The 13,527-nt window shown below is 46.1% G+C and overlaps 1 protein-coding gene across 1 annotated transcript in view; it reads left to right on the forward strand.

Annotated features, from left to right (window-relative positions):
* Positions 1-13,527, forward strand: part of CCT3 (chaperonin containing TCP1 subunit 3) — a 41,116-nt gene that overhangs the window by 17,704 nt on the left and 9,885 nt on the right. The window contains exons 14-16 of the mRNA XM_077658527.1: positions 38-224; positions 2,673-2,813; positions 4,583-4,714. Coding sequence (XP_077514653.1) covers positions 38-224; positions 2,673-2,813; positions 4,583-4,714 — 460 coding nt within the window. The remainder of the gene's footprint in view (positions 1-37; positions 225-2,672; positions 2,814-4,582; positions 4,715-13,527) is intronic.

Genomic DNA, 13,527 nt, shown 5'->3' on the forward strand with positions numbered 1-13,527 from the left:
TGTTTTGCGCAACACGGGGTTTGCACACCTGCTGCAGGTACTACTGCTTCATCACGGAGTGCGAGGACCCCAAGGCATGCACTATTTTGCTGCGCGGTGCCTCCAAGGATGTGCTGCAGGAAGTGGAGCGCAACCTGCAGGATGCCATGGCTGTGGCACGCAACGTCCTTCTCGAGCCTCGCCTTGTGCCTGGTGGTGGTGCTGTTGAGATGGCAGTTGGCCACGTAAGTGCTTGCGTGGCGAGGCTTTTACTACTAGACACTGGCCCATCTGGGAACCATCCGCTAACTAGACGTCCTTTTCAGTTTGCGCCAATTGGTTTGAGCCCATCTTTCCTGTTTCATCATCTCAGCTGAAATTGCATTTGCCATTGCACCAGTAATTGCAGCACAAAAGGGAATGCTTATATTATCACATATTCAGGACTAGAAACAGGCAGCCGTGTGGGAGTTCAGTGCACCTAACAGTGATCCAAGATGACGGCAGCAGCATTTGCCTTCTTTTGGAGCAAGAGAATGTACCCAGTCAAAGCCATGCCCATTTGGACATGTCCAGAGTACATGCCTGTGAGGAAATTTTTGCAAAGGGCGGGCGAATAAGAACATGTGATATGGTCGAGCCCTGAAGATGGTTGTAGTAGAATAGATTGCGTCTAGTGCATCTAGACACAATCTTCATCTAGTGCGCCTCGACACAACGTAGCGCTCGATCTTCGGAGGTTCTTAATAACTTAGAATCCCATGACGTTTGCCTAGTAAAGTGATCTAGCAACCTGTTCTACTCCCGGCAGTTAATTCGCACTGGCTGTCAGGCACGCTTGCTATACTGTATACTTTGAATGCATTATGTATTTGAAGGATTCGTGGAGGCTGCGCTAATTTGTGATAAGAATGCATGCCGCAGCATAAAATTGGGATGTGTATTCTGGGTGCCACTGTAGTCGGAAAATTTTACTGAAAAATCTAGTCTTGTGCAAGGGCTGCACCCTATTAAAACCACGAGGAAAAAAAAAATTCGGGGCTCTTGCACTAGTATATACAGTATACAATTAGACATGCTGCTTTTCTCTGGGATGGGGATCTAAAGTTCCACCTACAGTCGACAACCGATTTTTCGGACTCTCTAGGGACCGCGAAAACGACCAGAAAATCGGGCAGTCCGGGAAATCAAATTTCACCGAAAAAATCACGAACTTATTACCAATATGCTGGAGGAAGCGGTCAGTTGTATTGCACACATTCTGAAGCTCCTCGTCACTATATTTCGCCGCGCGCGACATGTGCACGGGCAACGGGCGGCGACTGCTTTCACGAGCTCGGCCTGGCTGTGCTGCCCTCGGCATGTGGCCAATGAACACACGGGTTAGGGCAAAGTCTAAACGGGAAAGCGAACACGCCTCTGCGGGAACTGCGCTGCGCCCTCAGTACAATGGGCCTGGAAACAGGAACGCGAAGATGGCGAAACAATAAGAACCGAGAAACGGCCGAAGCAAGCACTCCGTTAGGCCATTAGGCCTAGCGACTAGGGCCAAAATCAGCATCGTATCCGCTGATATGCACTCTGCGGTGGCTTGCGTATAATGAGGCGTCTTGCCTGTCATTGAAAAATGCCAATTGTTTACGGTTTTAAAATAGAAGAGTCAGGGTTGCGGTGCATTTTGCCGCGGGTACACTGACCTTGCTCTGAAATGCACCACCGTTTTCTCCCACGCTCACTATCTCTGTGAGGCTGTACGCCTCCCATGCACTTCGCTGCTACCTCTTTCCGTTTTCGCGACAAAAGACTCGGCACAGATGAGTTCCTTGAACTTGACTATGGTTCAAGTTCGTGCGGCGGAAGACATTCAAGAACAGCACGAATTCGAAACCACGCGGGCGCAATGTGCCGACTTATCAAGTTTTCGATCTCTTCTGCAGTTTGAATCAATGAGGTTCCACTGTACACATTATGTGGCGGCTTGGTTATTGGTGGCAAGTGTGAACGAGGTCCGAAAAATCGAGCGGTCAGTTGCGGTGCATCCGAAATTTCAGGCGCTCTTATACATTGGTTCTATGAGTCATGTCGCAACGCCACGAAAAAGTCCGAATAATCAAGCATGTCCGAAAAATCAGGTGTCCGAGTTTTTGGTTGTCGACTGTATATAGAGTAGAATCCTAATGATCAGAATCTCTTGGGATCATGAAAATTATTCAGAACACCCGAAAGTCTTATCAGAAACGGAAAACTAGCAAAATCAATGTGCTGAAGCACCAGAAATGCATTTAACGCAAATCTTTGCAGAGCCAATAGGATTTATTGCAATCACACGCCGTCACTCTGTGCTCATTATGCATACTGCGCAGCTGGTGATCAGCGGTCTCGGCGTGTACTGCATTATTGGTGAGGGCAACGTTCAGTGCTAGGAGGAGCAGTCACTGCTCATACATTTATATCATCCGTAGTTGTGCAGGAAAGAGTTTGGAACATCCGAATGTCTGCACTTCTTACACAAGCACGTCAGCTGAGGAATCTGAACGAAATCATGTCATCCATGATCATATCATTGAGATTCTACTCTGTTAGCTTACCATCTGTTGTCGGTCATAAAATCGAGATTGTCCAAAAATTAATATTACCACATTTTTTGTGTGCGGTTCTTACAGTACTGCCATTGCCTGACTTTTTCTATGCAGCTACTTACCGAGAAAAGCAAGAACCTCACTGGAGTGCAGCAGTGGCCCTACCGTGCCCTGGCCAAGGCGCTGGAAATCATCCCAGCCACCCTGATCCAGAACTGTGGTGGCAACACTATCCGGGCACTCACTGCCCTCAAGGTGTGTCTGATGAACCTCCTTTGTCCTGCCATTTTGCCACGTTTCCTTGCAATTCAGAACAGTATGCACAGACTCCACGGAACAGCAGTAGGGTGCACCATCCTACCATTTGTGCCAGCGTGCTTCAGATGACCAACTGTGGTGAAATTTCATTGCTGGAACTGGTGGTCCTATTCACAGGAGCAGGGAGTTTCGTGCAATGTCACTTCGGGGCATACGAAGTAGAATAAAAGTTAGGCAGGCCGGCAGAGTTCCGACAACAGCGAACTCTCACCTGATCTCTACAGGTTTGTAGCACGTGCATCACAGTTTTTCAGCTAAGAATGTCTTCGTGGGAATGGTCATATCAGCAATCTTGCAGTTAAAGCTAAACTTAAAATATGCTTAACACTCTTGGTAGATGACACCTTGTAAATACAGTGGAATCTCATGATACGATTACGGTTGATCCAAATTTTACAGCGGTAAAAATGACCAGCCAGAGTGCATTATAAACAATATGTTACGGTTGAGGATGATGCGAACAGTTTCTCAACCTGCGGCAGATGATAAAAACACGCAAACCAACAGGCGCCCGGCAATGACAATGCTCTTCAAAAGGGACTACTTGGCAACATATCAAGGAAGAAAAGATTCTACGAAAATTGCGAACTTTTCAAACCAAAATTAGTTGAGCAAAAAATATGGAAATCTATCAAACCCCTAGCACTAAACTGTGCTTACAGGCGGCAGGCTTTGCCACACCACACATATGGCTGGTGGTGGAGTGTGCCCACTGCGGGTTTCATATGTACACGGCAGATAGACGGCACAGCAGTACGTTATGGTCCTTTTCTGCTCTACTGATTGAAGCCCACACGGAACATAGAAGGGCACATGCAATCCACAGTCAGTCTTTGCTAAAGTTCTAATTTTTATCAAACACTGTGCTGCCCCAAGGCTCATGTTTTAAATGGTCTAGTTGAATGAATGTTTTCGCAACTTTGAGAGGCAAGCAGGTCTTGCACACACACGGAAGTGCTGCGCAGGAGATGGGAATGGATAAGACAAAATTATTGTCATGAATGAGAGAGAAATATCTGATTTGTCAAGATTTTTGTGTGCAACTCTGCATTTCCATATTGCTTGTGAAAATGATCAGCAAAAAATATAGATATTGTTTTCTACTCAAAAACAGCTGCTCGTAGTAAATTTTACTTTGCTGAAAAAAAAATGGCCCGAAAAGCCCCAAATTGTGGAGTCTGTACCAGTATTGAAGCTCAACAAATACCACCCGTTTTTTACCTCCTGAATATCAGGAAAAAATAAAACTTTAGATAGTATATACAGCATTGTAATGTCAGAAAACAGGTACAGAAATTCTGTAAGGCGTGTAGATTACACCACGGTGAGCAGTGTGGGTTTTTGTAATGTGTGCATAGTCTGTCATCATATCCTTCTGGGAGCAGAGTGAAATGTGCAGTCTGACATCGAACTTCTCTGGGACTACGTATTCAACAAGTGATGAGTGAGCTTCTGCTCAGGGGCATGTGCCATCGCATTGGTGCACATATCAAAGAAGCTGAAACCACTTCTGTAGAAGTGGCTTGAAAAATAAATTTAGTTTTGGAACGTGTGGGCATGATTGAACTCCCATGGTTCTTATTTTCTGCCAATCTCTACTTCAGTTGCAGTTCTTATAGTTGCCTCATTTCTGCTTATGTGGAGCATGCCACCCACTTGTAAAGCAGCTTGACAGCTATAAACTGCTCGATTTCCTCTCCCTACAGGCAAAGCATGCTGCAGGTGAAGGCTGCAACTGGAGCATTGATGGCGAGACGGGAGAAATTGTTCCAACTGAGAAGCTGAAGGTCTGGGAGCCCTTGGTGGTCAAGCTGCAAGCGTACAAGACTGCTATTGAGGTAAGGATATGCTTGTGTGCATCGCAACAGGAAAGTGACTGTGCAGAAACAGTGTATTGAATGAGGATAGTACATAAAAAGCTCATTAATCCAAACTTACAGTTAATTCGAACTGGCGCCCGGGTCCCGGCACAGCCCTGTGTAACATTTCAATGGGGGAAAACTCTCGATAATTCGAACTAGGAGCCACTGGCTGACACCGCTCCTCGTAGATAGAAGTTGACCCATAGCAAGTAAAACACGCTTCAAATTTACCAGAGATGTAAAACAATGGAAAAGAAAAAAAGCCGAGTGTACGAGGTTCACGGAGCCCGCGTTCCGGTGCATGACGTAGCAGGTTTTTGCTGCTGGAGCACTCGCCGTGCCGCTGATGCTTCGGCGCCAGCCATTCCAGGTCTTCGTTGTGTTGCTGGGTCGCGTTCACTTGGTCTACACAACGCAGTTCGGCCGCCGCAGTCATGCTTTTTGTTGGTGCCGCGAGCTATGTGGACAGCAGTGTGGAGACGTTGGAGCCCTTGAGTGACGCCGATATAATTGAGGTTGCACGCGCCCAGCAGACGTCACAGAGCTCACGTACAGTGAGAATAGCCGACAAGGATGAGTCCGACAGCGGCGACGAGACTGTGCCACTGCCAAGTGCACGTGAAGTAGTGTTGGCGCTCGATGTTGCAGCCCACCAATTCTCTGTCAATGAGAACTCTGACGTTGCGCAGGAACTTTGGGCAAGCTGCAGATGATGCTGATGGAGTCTCGGCAGAAAAAACGCAAGCAAATGCACTTCGCTGATTACATTTAGTTTTGAAACCCTTCCCAGTAAATAAACAAGTTTCGGAGCATAAATAGCATCATATATTCCAACACTAAAGCTTGCTGCTCACGCAAATGCATTCCAGTACTTGTCTCTGGTGCATAACTGGCCGATCAATTTATTTAATTTGTCATTAGCACCGGATGAATTTAATTCTCAGAATCGCCCACCACAAACGTGCAGCAGCGCTCAGCTCACAATAATGAGTATAGATGTGACTGCTTCTGGTTCTGCCCACGTGGCGGGGTGCTATGTCTGCTTTCTAACGCCCATTCGGTAATTTGAACTTCACTTAATTCGAACAATTTTCCTGTTCCCTTCGAGTTCGAATTAACAAGCTTTTACTGTACTGTAGCTCATCGGCTTGTTTGGCGGCTTCCGGTGTCACGCTCAATCAGGGTGTGAAATAAAAGAAAACAGAATTTGGCTTGAGTGGGATTCAAACTCACGGTGGTGAAAACAGATCAGCTTCGCTGGCCACTGCATTAGACCACTATGCCATCGCCACAGCCTACCACCCTGCTTGTTAAACTGCCAGTATCTTGCACAGTGCTTTGGATGTCATCATCTTCACCATTTTCCATCTGTATGCAAGTCAGTCCAAAGAGAGAAGCCAAAAAGTCCAAAAGACGAAAAAAAAATTTGAACAAATGGGCGCTTTACTGACAAAAAATAGGCGCTTGGAAGTGGCATCTTGCAGGCAGCAAATCATACGAAATGCTGAGAGATTTTGAAATGGCACTTGGAAGCTCCATCTCACAAGTATGCAGCAAATCATGGAAAACAGCAGATTTGAACCAACAAATTAAATTATCATTGGTGTGAACTCTAATATGCTCTCGCATTCTGTGGTGGACCTGGCGCTCAGTGTGTGTCTAATTTTTTTCCTTGCTCTTTCTTTGGTAACAAGGCAAATCATGTAAAACAAGAAGTACTATGAAACGCATGGCATAGTCTTCTCTTTCGTATTGCTTCGCTGTGTAAAAGTACAAAAATGGGGTAGTTTGCATGGATACCATAACCTCCAGAGCACGTCGACATCAAGAACAGAGCGCACTGTGGTTCTGTACATGCTTTTTATTGAAACGCAGCTCTCAGGTGGTGCCTCAAATCGCGTTAAACCAGTATTGTTCAAGGTATGGAAAAAATATCCTGGTACATCTTGATCACTGGCTGAAAGAATTTATAATTTTAAATGCAGTAACACAATGCTCCATGGCATTTGATACCCCAGGATTTTTTATCCAGTTTTTCTAACATTTTCTGTGGTGTAGTAGCCGTTTCACACAGACTGCACCAAAACTAATGCAACGAATTGCATTCATTGCTTATGTCATGCTGGCTGCTATGAAGAAAAATTTAGCTATGTTTTTTTGGCAATGACGTCAGTGATATTACGAGGTAGGCGAAATTCATTCATTTGATTCCGTTTTTAGGAGGGAGACTGCTCTTAAAGAAAAATTTTTTGTTTCTGCACCAAATTTAATCAAATTACACACCCTTTACTAGTTTCTCGTGCTGATTCCAAAAATGTCATTGGTTTCATGATAGGCTGGTTAGTTCCTGGGATGTGCTTAATTAACACCCTCTCATTAATAAGAACAATTAAGAGAAAAAGCACATTATGACAGTTCATAAATTGCACTTGGTTAGGTTCTGGAAACAGAAAGGGATGAAATGTTGGAAACAGTTTTTTAATTTTACCATCATAAGTAGTTTTTAGAGACATTGAAACTCAAGGTACAAATAGTGCCCAACTTGCAATCAAAAACTAGGGCAAATAAAAAATTTTCTGAACTTTAATTACAAATTCTGCTTCCAACATTGCCTAGTCTACACATATGACTACGTGCTAAAAAAGGAATTATGGTTCTATCTACCATAGATGCTGAGATATGCTAGTTTGGGATTTGCTACGAGTCCAAAATTTCCGTTTTGAAAAAAACAGCAAAAACAAACTAAGTGTTGTTTATGGCAAAGTACTTCAGATTTATTCACATGCTGGCATTAGCAGACACCTAATAGCCTCCTGGGATGTAGTCTGTATAACCAGGGTGATTAAAATGGCGCTTTTTCAGTGTGCGCTGCAGATTTTCTGCAGGTTCAACTCTGTGTAAACTTCCCGAACTGATCGCGTACAGTCGGAAGTCAACTTCTGAACCACACGGTCCACAGCGGGCGTCAACTTTTTCTTGACGTATTTCTGCCAAGTTTTTTAATGCTGACTGTGGTGGGATATATTCATTACCGAAAATATGTCATTCAACGCGGCACGCTGGTTTCCTGTTGATTGCATCGCGCGCGGCGAGGATGTTCACCACGAACGGGCTCACTGTCTGGTCGGTCTCCACACGCGTCGAACTCCATCGAGATGAAATGTCGCCACAGTTCGCACACGTCAGGGTCAGTTTGGCGGCGAGGCCGTACTCTCTGTCGGATTTTTCTATCGTCACGTCGCCATTGCATACTTTGCACTTCACTGACACCAGCATCTCATTCACCATACGCAAGCTGGCAATGGAGAAGGTGTCACCAAGTGGGGCAGTTGCGGAGTCTCCCATTCCACCGAAGAATGCTGCCTTGCGCTCTGTTGCTGCCGCTGATGCCGTCTGCTGAAGTTTCTCCTGAGCTTTCTTGTCCATTTCTTCGATCTCACAAGGTTGCAGCATTGGTGTATCATGACGAACACGGCTGCTGCCCGATGAGGCTTCCGCGACCGACGCCGCAGTTAGGCCTAGCTCAGTCGGCACCTCCCGATCCGCTGGCGGAGGCGTATCCACGGCGCTTGCGGTGCCCGCAGTGCTCGACGTGACCGTGGCGCTCTTCTTCAGGTTGCTAATGAGCAATTTTTTCCTTTTTCTTGTACCTGTGAGTCGTGCGGAACTTTGGCACCGGTGTTGACATCGTCGCGAGACGCACGAGTGAACACACCTTGACAAGATGGCTACCGCATGCGCTCAACGGACGCTTCCAGCAGACAACGCAAGGCCCTTCAGCCAATTAGATAGCAGCGTTCAGTCACGTGCACAGACTAGCGAATAGCATCACGCGTTGCGACTGCTTTTTGGCGGCATTTTCTCCCTCATCCAATAAGCATAAAATAACAGCAACTGCGCGAAATTCAAAACGAAAAGCAGCTCTTCCAAATGAGACCAAGATGACTGCGATAGCTGCAGTGAAACGATAATGGCAAGTCGCAGAAAAAGCCCTATTATTGCGCGAAAATCTGTCAAGAGAGAGCTCGGATCTAAGTATTCTACTCATTTTACAGCTCAAATATTGGCTCTGGTGATTAGAAAATTCGCAGGCTGGTAGAGAAACAGCTGCAGATTTCGAAAATTCCATTTTTGAAAAATCGATTTTTTTGCCTCCAAGAGTTGTCTTCCCCCTTAAAGGGGGAAGCTGCTCTTAGAAAAAAAAAGAATTACAGTAAAAGCTCGTTAATTTGAACTCTGTTATTTCGAACTTACGGTTAATTCGAACTGACGCCCGGGTCCCGGCACAGCCCTGTGTATTTCAATGGGGAAAACTCACGATAATTCGAACAAGTCAGCATCCGCTACGGTTAATTCGAACTAGGAGCCACTGGCTGACACCATTCCTCGTAGATAGAAGTTGACCCGTAGCAAGTAAAACACGCTCCAAATTTACCAGAGATGTAAAACAGTGGAAAACAAAAAAAAAAAGCCGAGTGCACGAGGCTCACGGAGCCCACGTACCGGTGCATGCTGTAGCAGGTTTTCGCTGCCGAAGCACTCGCCCGCGCCGATGATGCTTAGGCGCGAGCTGTTCCAGGTTTTCGTTGTGCTGCGGTTGCTGGGTCGCAATCACGTGGTGTAAACAACGTAGTATGGCGGTTCAGGCGATGACTGCTTTTGTTGGTGCCACGTGCGCGAGCTGGTGGAAAGCAGCATGGAGATGTTGGAGCCCTTGAGTGACGCCGATATAATTGAGGCTGCATGCTCCCAGCAGACGTCGCAGGGCTCACATGCAGTGAGAACAGCCGACAGTGAAAAGTCCGACGGCGGTGACGAGACTGCCACCACCAAGTGCACATAAAGTAGTGTCGGCGCTCTATGTTGCAGCGCGCCACTTCTCTGTCAGTGAGAACTCTCACGTTGCACAAGAGCTTTGGGCAAGCTGCAGATGATGCTGATGGAGTCTCGGCAGAAAAAACGCAAGCAAATGCACTTCGCTGATTACGTTTAATTTTTACACCCCTTCCCCGCAAATAAGCATGTTTTGGAGCATAAATAGCATCCTATATTCCAGCACTAAAGCTAGCTGCTCACGCGAATGCACTCCAGTGCTTGTTTCTGGCGCATAACAATCAGTTTGTTTCATTTGCCACTAGGACCGGATGAATTTAATTCTCAGAATATGCCCGCCACAAACGTGTAGTAGTGCCTAGCTTGCAATAACGAGTCTAGATGCGACTGCTTCAGGTTCTGCCCGCGCGGTGGGGTGTTATAACCGCTCATTCTAGCGCCCATTCGATAATTCGAACTTCGCTTAATTCAAACAATTTTCCAGTCCCATTCGAGTTCCAATTAATGAGTTTTTACTGTATTAATGAAGTCACATTTATGAAAACATCGGGCAATATGTATGTTTGCGTACTGATTCTAAATATGTTATTTAATTTTATGTACAAGTCCTTGTGCACTTATGCAATATGTTATGTAACTTTTGCCGAGAGTTTTAAAGAAATTTTGCTGCAGGAAACTTGCTAGATTGTTTGCCATTGGCTTCTCTTTACATCAAGCTATGCAATTAGGGTAAAATATTATACTGCCTATCATAGAAGTTGAGTTACAAGATTTTGAAGTTGCCACTTCACAAGCTGGAAGAAAAATTTGTATTCCCGTTTCTTATGTGACAACCTCAAAATACTATAGTCAAACCCACAAAAAAATGCCTGCAAGTCTTATATAATGTGTAATTCAATATAAAAGTAGTAAATTTAACAACACACAAACACAAGAGGCGTCCGGTAAACCGGTTTGAGTCTCCGCTAATACCTCTCCTGTATGCTCAAAAACGCCTTAAGGGCACAGGGTAAGCCCTATACAGTCGAAACCCGCGATAGCGAAATCTCGAGAATACGAAATTCTCGCCGCAACGAAATATTTCCGAGATCCCGGCAAATGCCCATAGGGGCCAATGTATTTCGTATCTCTCGGTAACGAAACATTTTTGTACCGCAATCCCACGATAACGAAATTTGCTGCAGCGTCGGTCCGCATACTCTCTCCCATATTATGAATAACAGCGTCAAAAAAGCACTCAAATTGAGCAAACTGCAATAGCGCGCTTGCGTGGCTACAGCGAGAGCATTGGCGCCTGGCAACCTTGCAGCCGGAACAACTTTAAAAACTTTAGCCACCTTGAGCCGGTGCTAGCCACCATACCGGCGCAGCGTGTGTCCTCTGTGATCGGTTCCGCGTGGTTGTTTATCTCGGAGGCTATGTTCAGGGAAGGCAGCCTCGCAGCGACACCATCAGGGGGCGACACTAGATCATCAGCGCTGCACTTTTAGGCCTGCGAGCGGTGGACATGTGTTCGTTGTGTGTGGTGGCGGTGTGTATGAGCAGCAGTCCGCACGTTTGCGTTTGAGATGTCTCCGCCAGCCAAAAAACGTGTGCGAAACTGACGACACCGAGGACCAAGGTCCACAACATGGAGAGACGGTAAACCCGAACCCGAGGAATGTGTTGGACGCCTTTGACACGATCCGGTCGTTCTTAGGCGCACACCACGACGACGTGGCAATGGATCACTTCTTGCAGTGTGAGAATAGAACCATGAAGTTGCTGCAAGGCTCGGCAAACTAAGCTGACTGACTTTTGGCAATAAATTTTTTTTTTGCGGGCTGTTTTCTATCTTTTCTGTCTCATTTTCGCGGCAACGAAATTCTCGCGAAAGCGAATTTTTTTGCTGTCCCCGGCGATTTCGTTATTGCGGGTTTCGACTGTACTTCCCATGCATTTTAGGCCATGTTGAGGTACGTTTCTCACTAACTAATAACAGTAGCCTAATAATACATATATCATTGTTTGCCAAATTTTGTGCTCTTTTTACTGAACTAGAATATTTGAAATGTGTTGAAAATTCCATTTTTAATAAAAAATTTTCCGGTAGTGCACAAATCTGGCCTTTCTTTGCGCATTTCAAAATTCATAACAGAATAACTGCTCAGTGAAATTGCTTAATTCTAGTTCAGTAGTTGGCAACACTTATGTAGATGATTGCAAAAAAAAAAATCAGCCGTCTGTCTTGAAAGGCATTGGAAATAATGGTACCTTTGTAAGAAAAAACACTGTTTTGAGATAGAGCGTAAAGAGAAAAAAGATGTGAAAAACCATTTTTTATTCGCAGAAACGCCTCCATAGTAATTGGTTTAATAGCCCCCTGCTTCGTAGTCACTGTCGCCGTCATTTTATCGCTTTTCGGCTTGTCGTTTTGACTGTCGGGCCTCTTTTGTAAGCTGTCGTGTTGCTCGGTCCGCAAAGTACATGCGCTTATGGTCAGCTTCCCTCAGCCACTTGATGATGTTGCTCCCTGGGTTCAATCCACACGCCTTCAAAACGTTGGCCCGTGCGATGCTACCATCATTAAATGAAAGAACAGCATCCAGTGTTGCCATCCGTAGGGTCCGAAAGGGATAGCACTCGGACGCAGCTGCATGAAGGTTGCAGAAACGTGGAAAAAACGTGCAAAGCGTCTCAGGATTGTCTTGGCTAAAAAAGAGGAGCTGTACAATAGTTGCCAGACAATTTTTTATATGTAGCTGATTTTAGACAAGTTTTGAAATCAGGTGGTGGACTTTTTGGTTGAAAAAATTGACGTTAATCCTGAAAGGGGGCGTGGCCGCTCACTACTTCCATCCCCGTAAATTGCGCGGGGATGGCTCTACCATTAAGCCGCTTCGTTTGAGACAGCTGGAGGCGCGTTTGCGCCGCAAACAACCCGCGTGTTTCGAACTTTTGCTGCCGCTGGGACTCTACTGCGTCTCACTCGCAAGCAAACGCGCTCGAAACACTCGGCGTACTGCCGCCGTTTTGTGATAATTTCCGACAGTTATCACTGACTATTCGCCTTGTGCCACCCAGGCGCCGACGCGGCACTGGTACATGCACCCTGCCTGTCTCACCCGAAGCAAACTGCCCCTATACTGGACCCTGCTCTTATCGCCACCGAGACAGTGCGCTGCGTATCGCGCTGTCATGTGCAGAGCAGAGCTCATGGTAATCACTTTGCACGCACCTTCGGATCTTAGGATGACTATAAGCAGCCGCTGTCTCACCCACACGAATGCCGCGGCAGCAGTGCGTCACTGTTGCGCGCTTGCGTGCCCCGCGTGCGAAATTCGGCATATAAGTACCCGTGATCGCCCACGAATCAAAGTATGAGCCACGACAGAACCCGGCAAGCGATCCAAACTCTTCTGTACGAGCTGTATTACTTCACTGCTACCGGTTACATATAGACATTGGTCTGTTTGAGAATATAGGCGTGGCAACCCAACAGCTGCATCCAGCACATTTGGAAGCAGTCACTATCCTTGAGACGCTGGTTCGCGCCAAGAGCGGCGGTTTCATCTCATTTTAAGCTGACCTCCTAGGCGAGGTTCCAATGCAGGAGAACAATGGTGCAATACAGACACACAGGGCGCATGCTTTGCCGCTCCGTCGGTTCCTCGTAGGAGCAAGCGGTTTCGGAAAAAGAGTTTTTCAGCCGTAAATATGGCTTTCTGAGGAAAGTGCAATCATGGAACATGTGTAGAAAGAATTGAACTTCTAAAATTCCAAAAGAAAAAAAAACGATTTTTTTCTAATTTTACCTTACCCTGTGCCCTTAAGTCGCCTACTGTTGCCTCATCGCAATTAGCACCAGGAAATTCGGCAAACTGGTTCCATAAATCGCCAAGACTCACGGCATCTCCGGCAAAGCAGTTGTGTATAGTTTCGTTTTTGACATCATTCCACGACCTACCCAGCACGGA

The sequence above is a fragment of the Amblyomma americanum genome, chromosome 3 (genome assembly GCF_052857255.1).
Source record: "Amblyomma americanum isolate KBUSLIRL-KWMA chromosome 3, ASM5285725v1, whole genome shotgun sequence".
NCBI classification, from domain to species: Eukaryota; Metazoa; Arthropoda; class Arachnida; order Ixodida; family Ixodidae; genus Amblyomma; species Amblyomma americanum.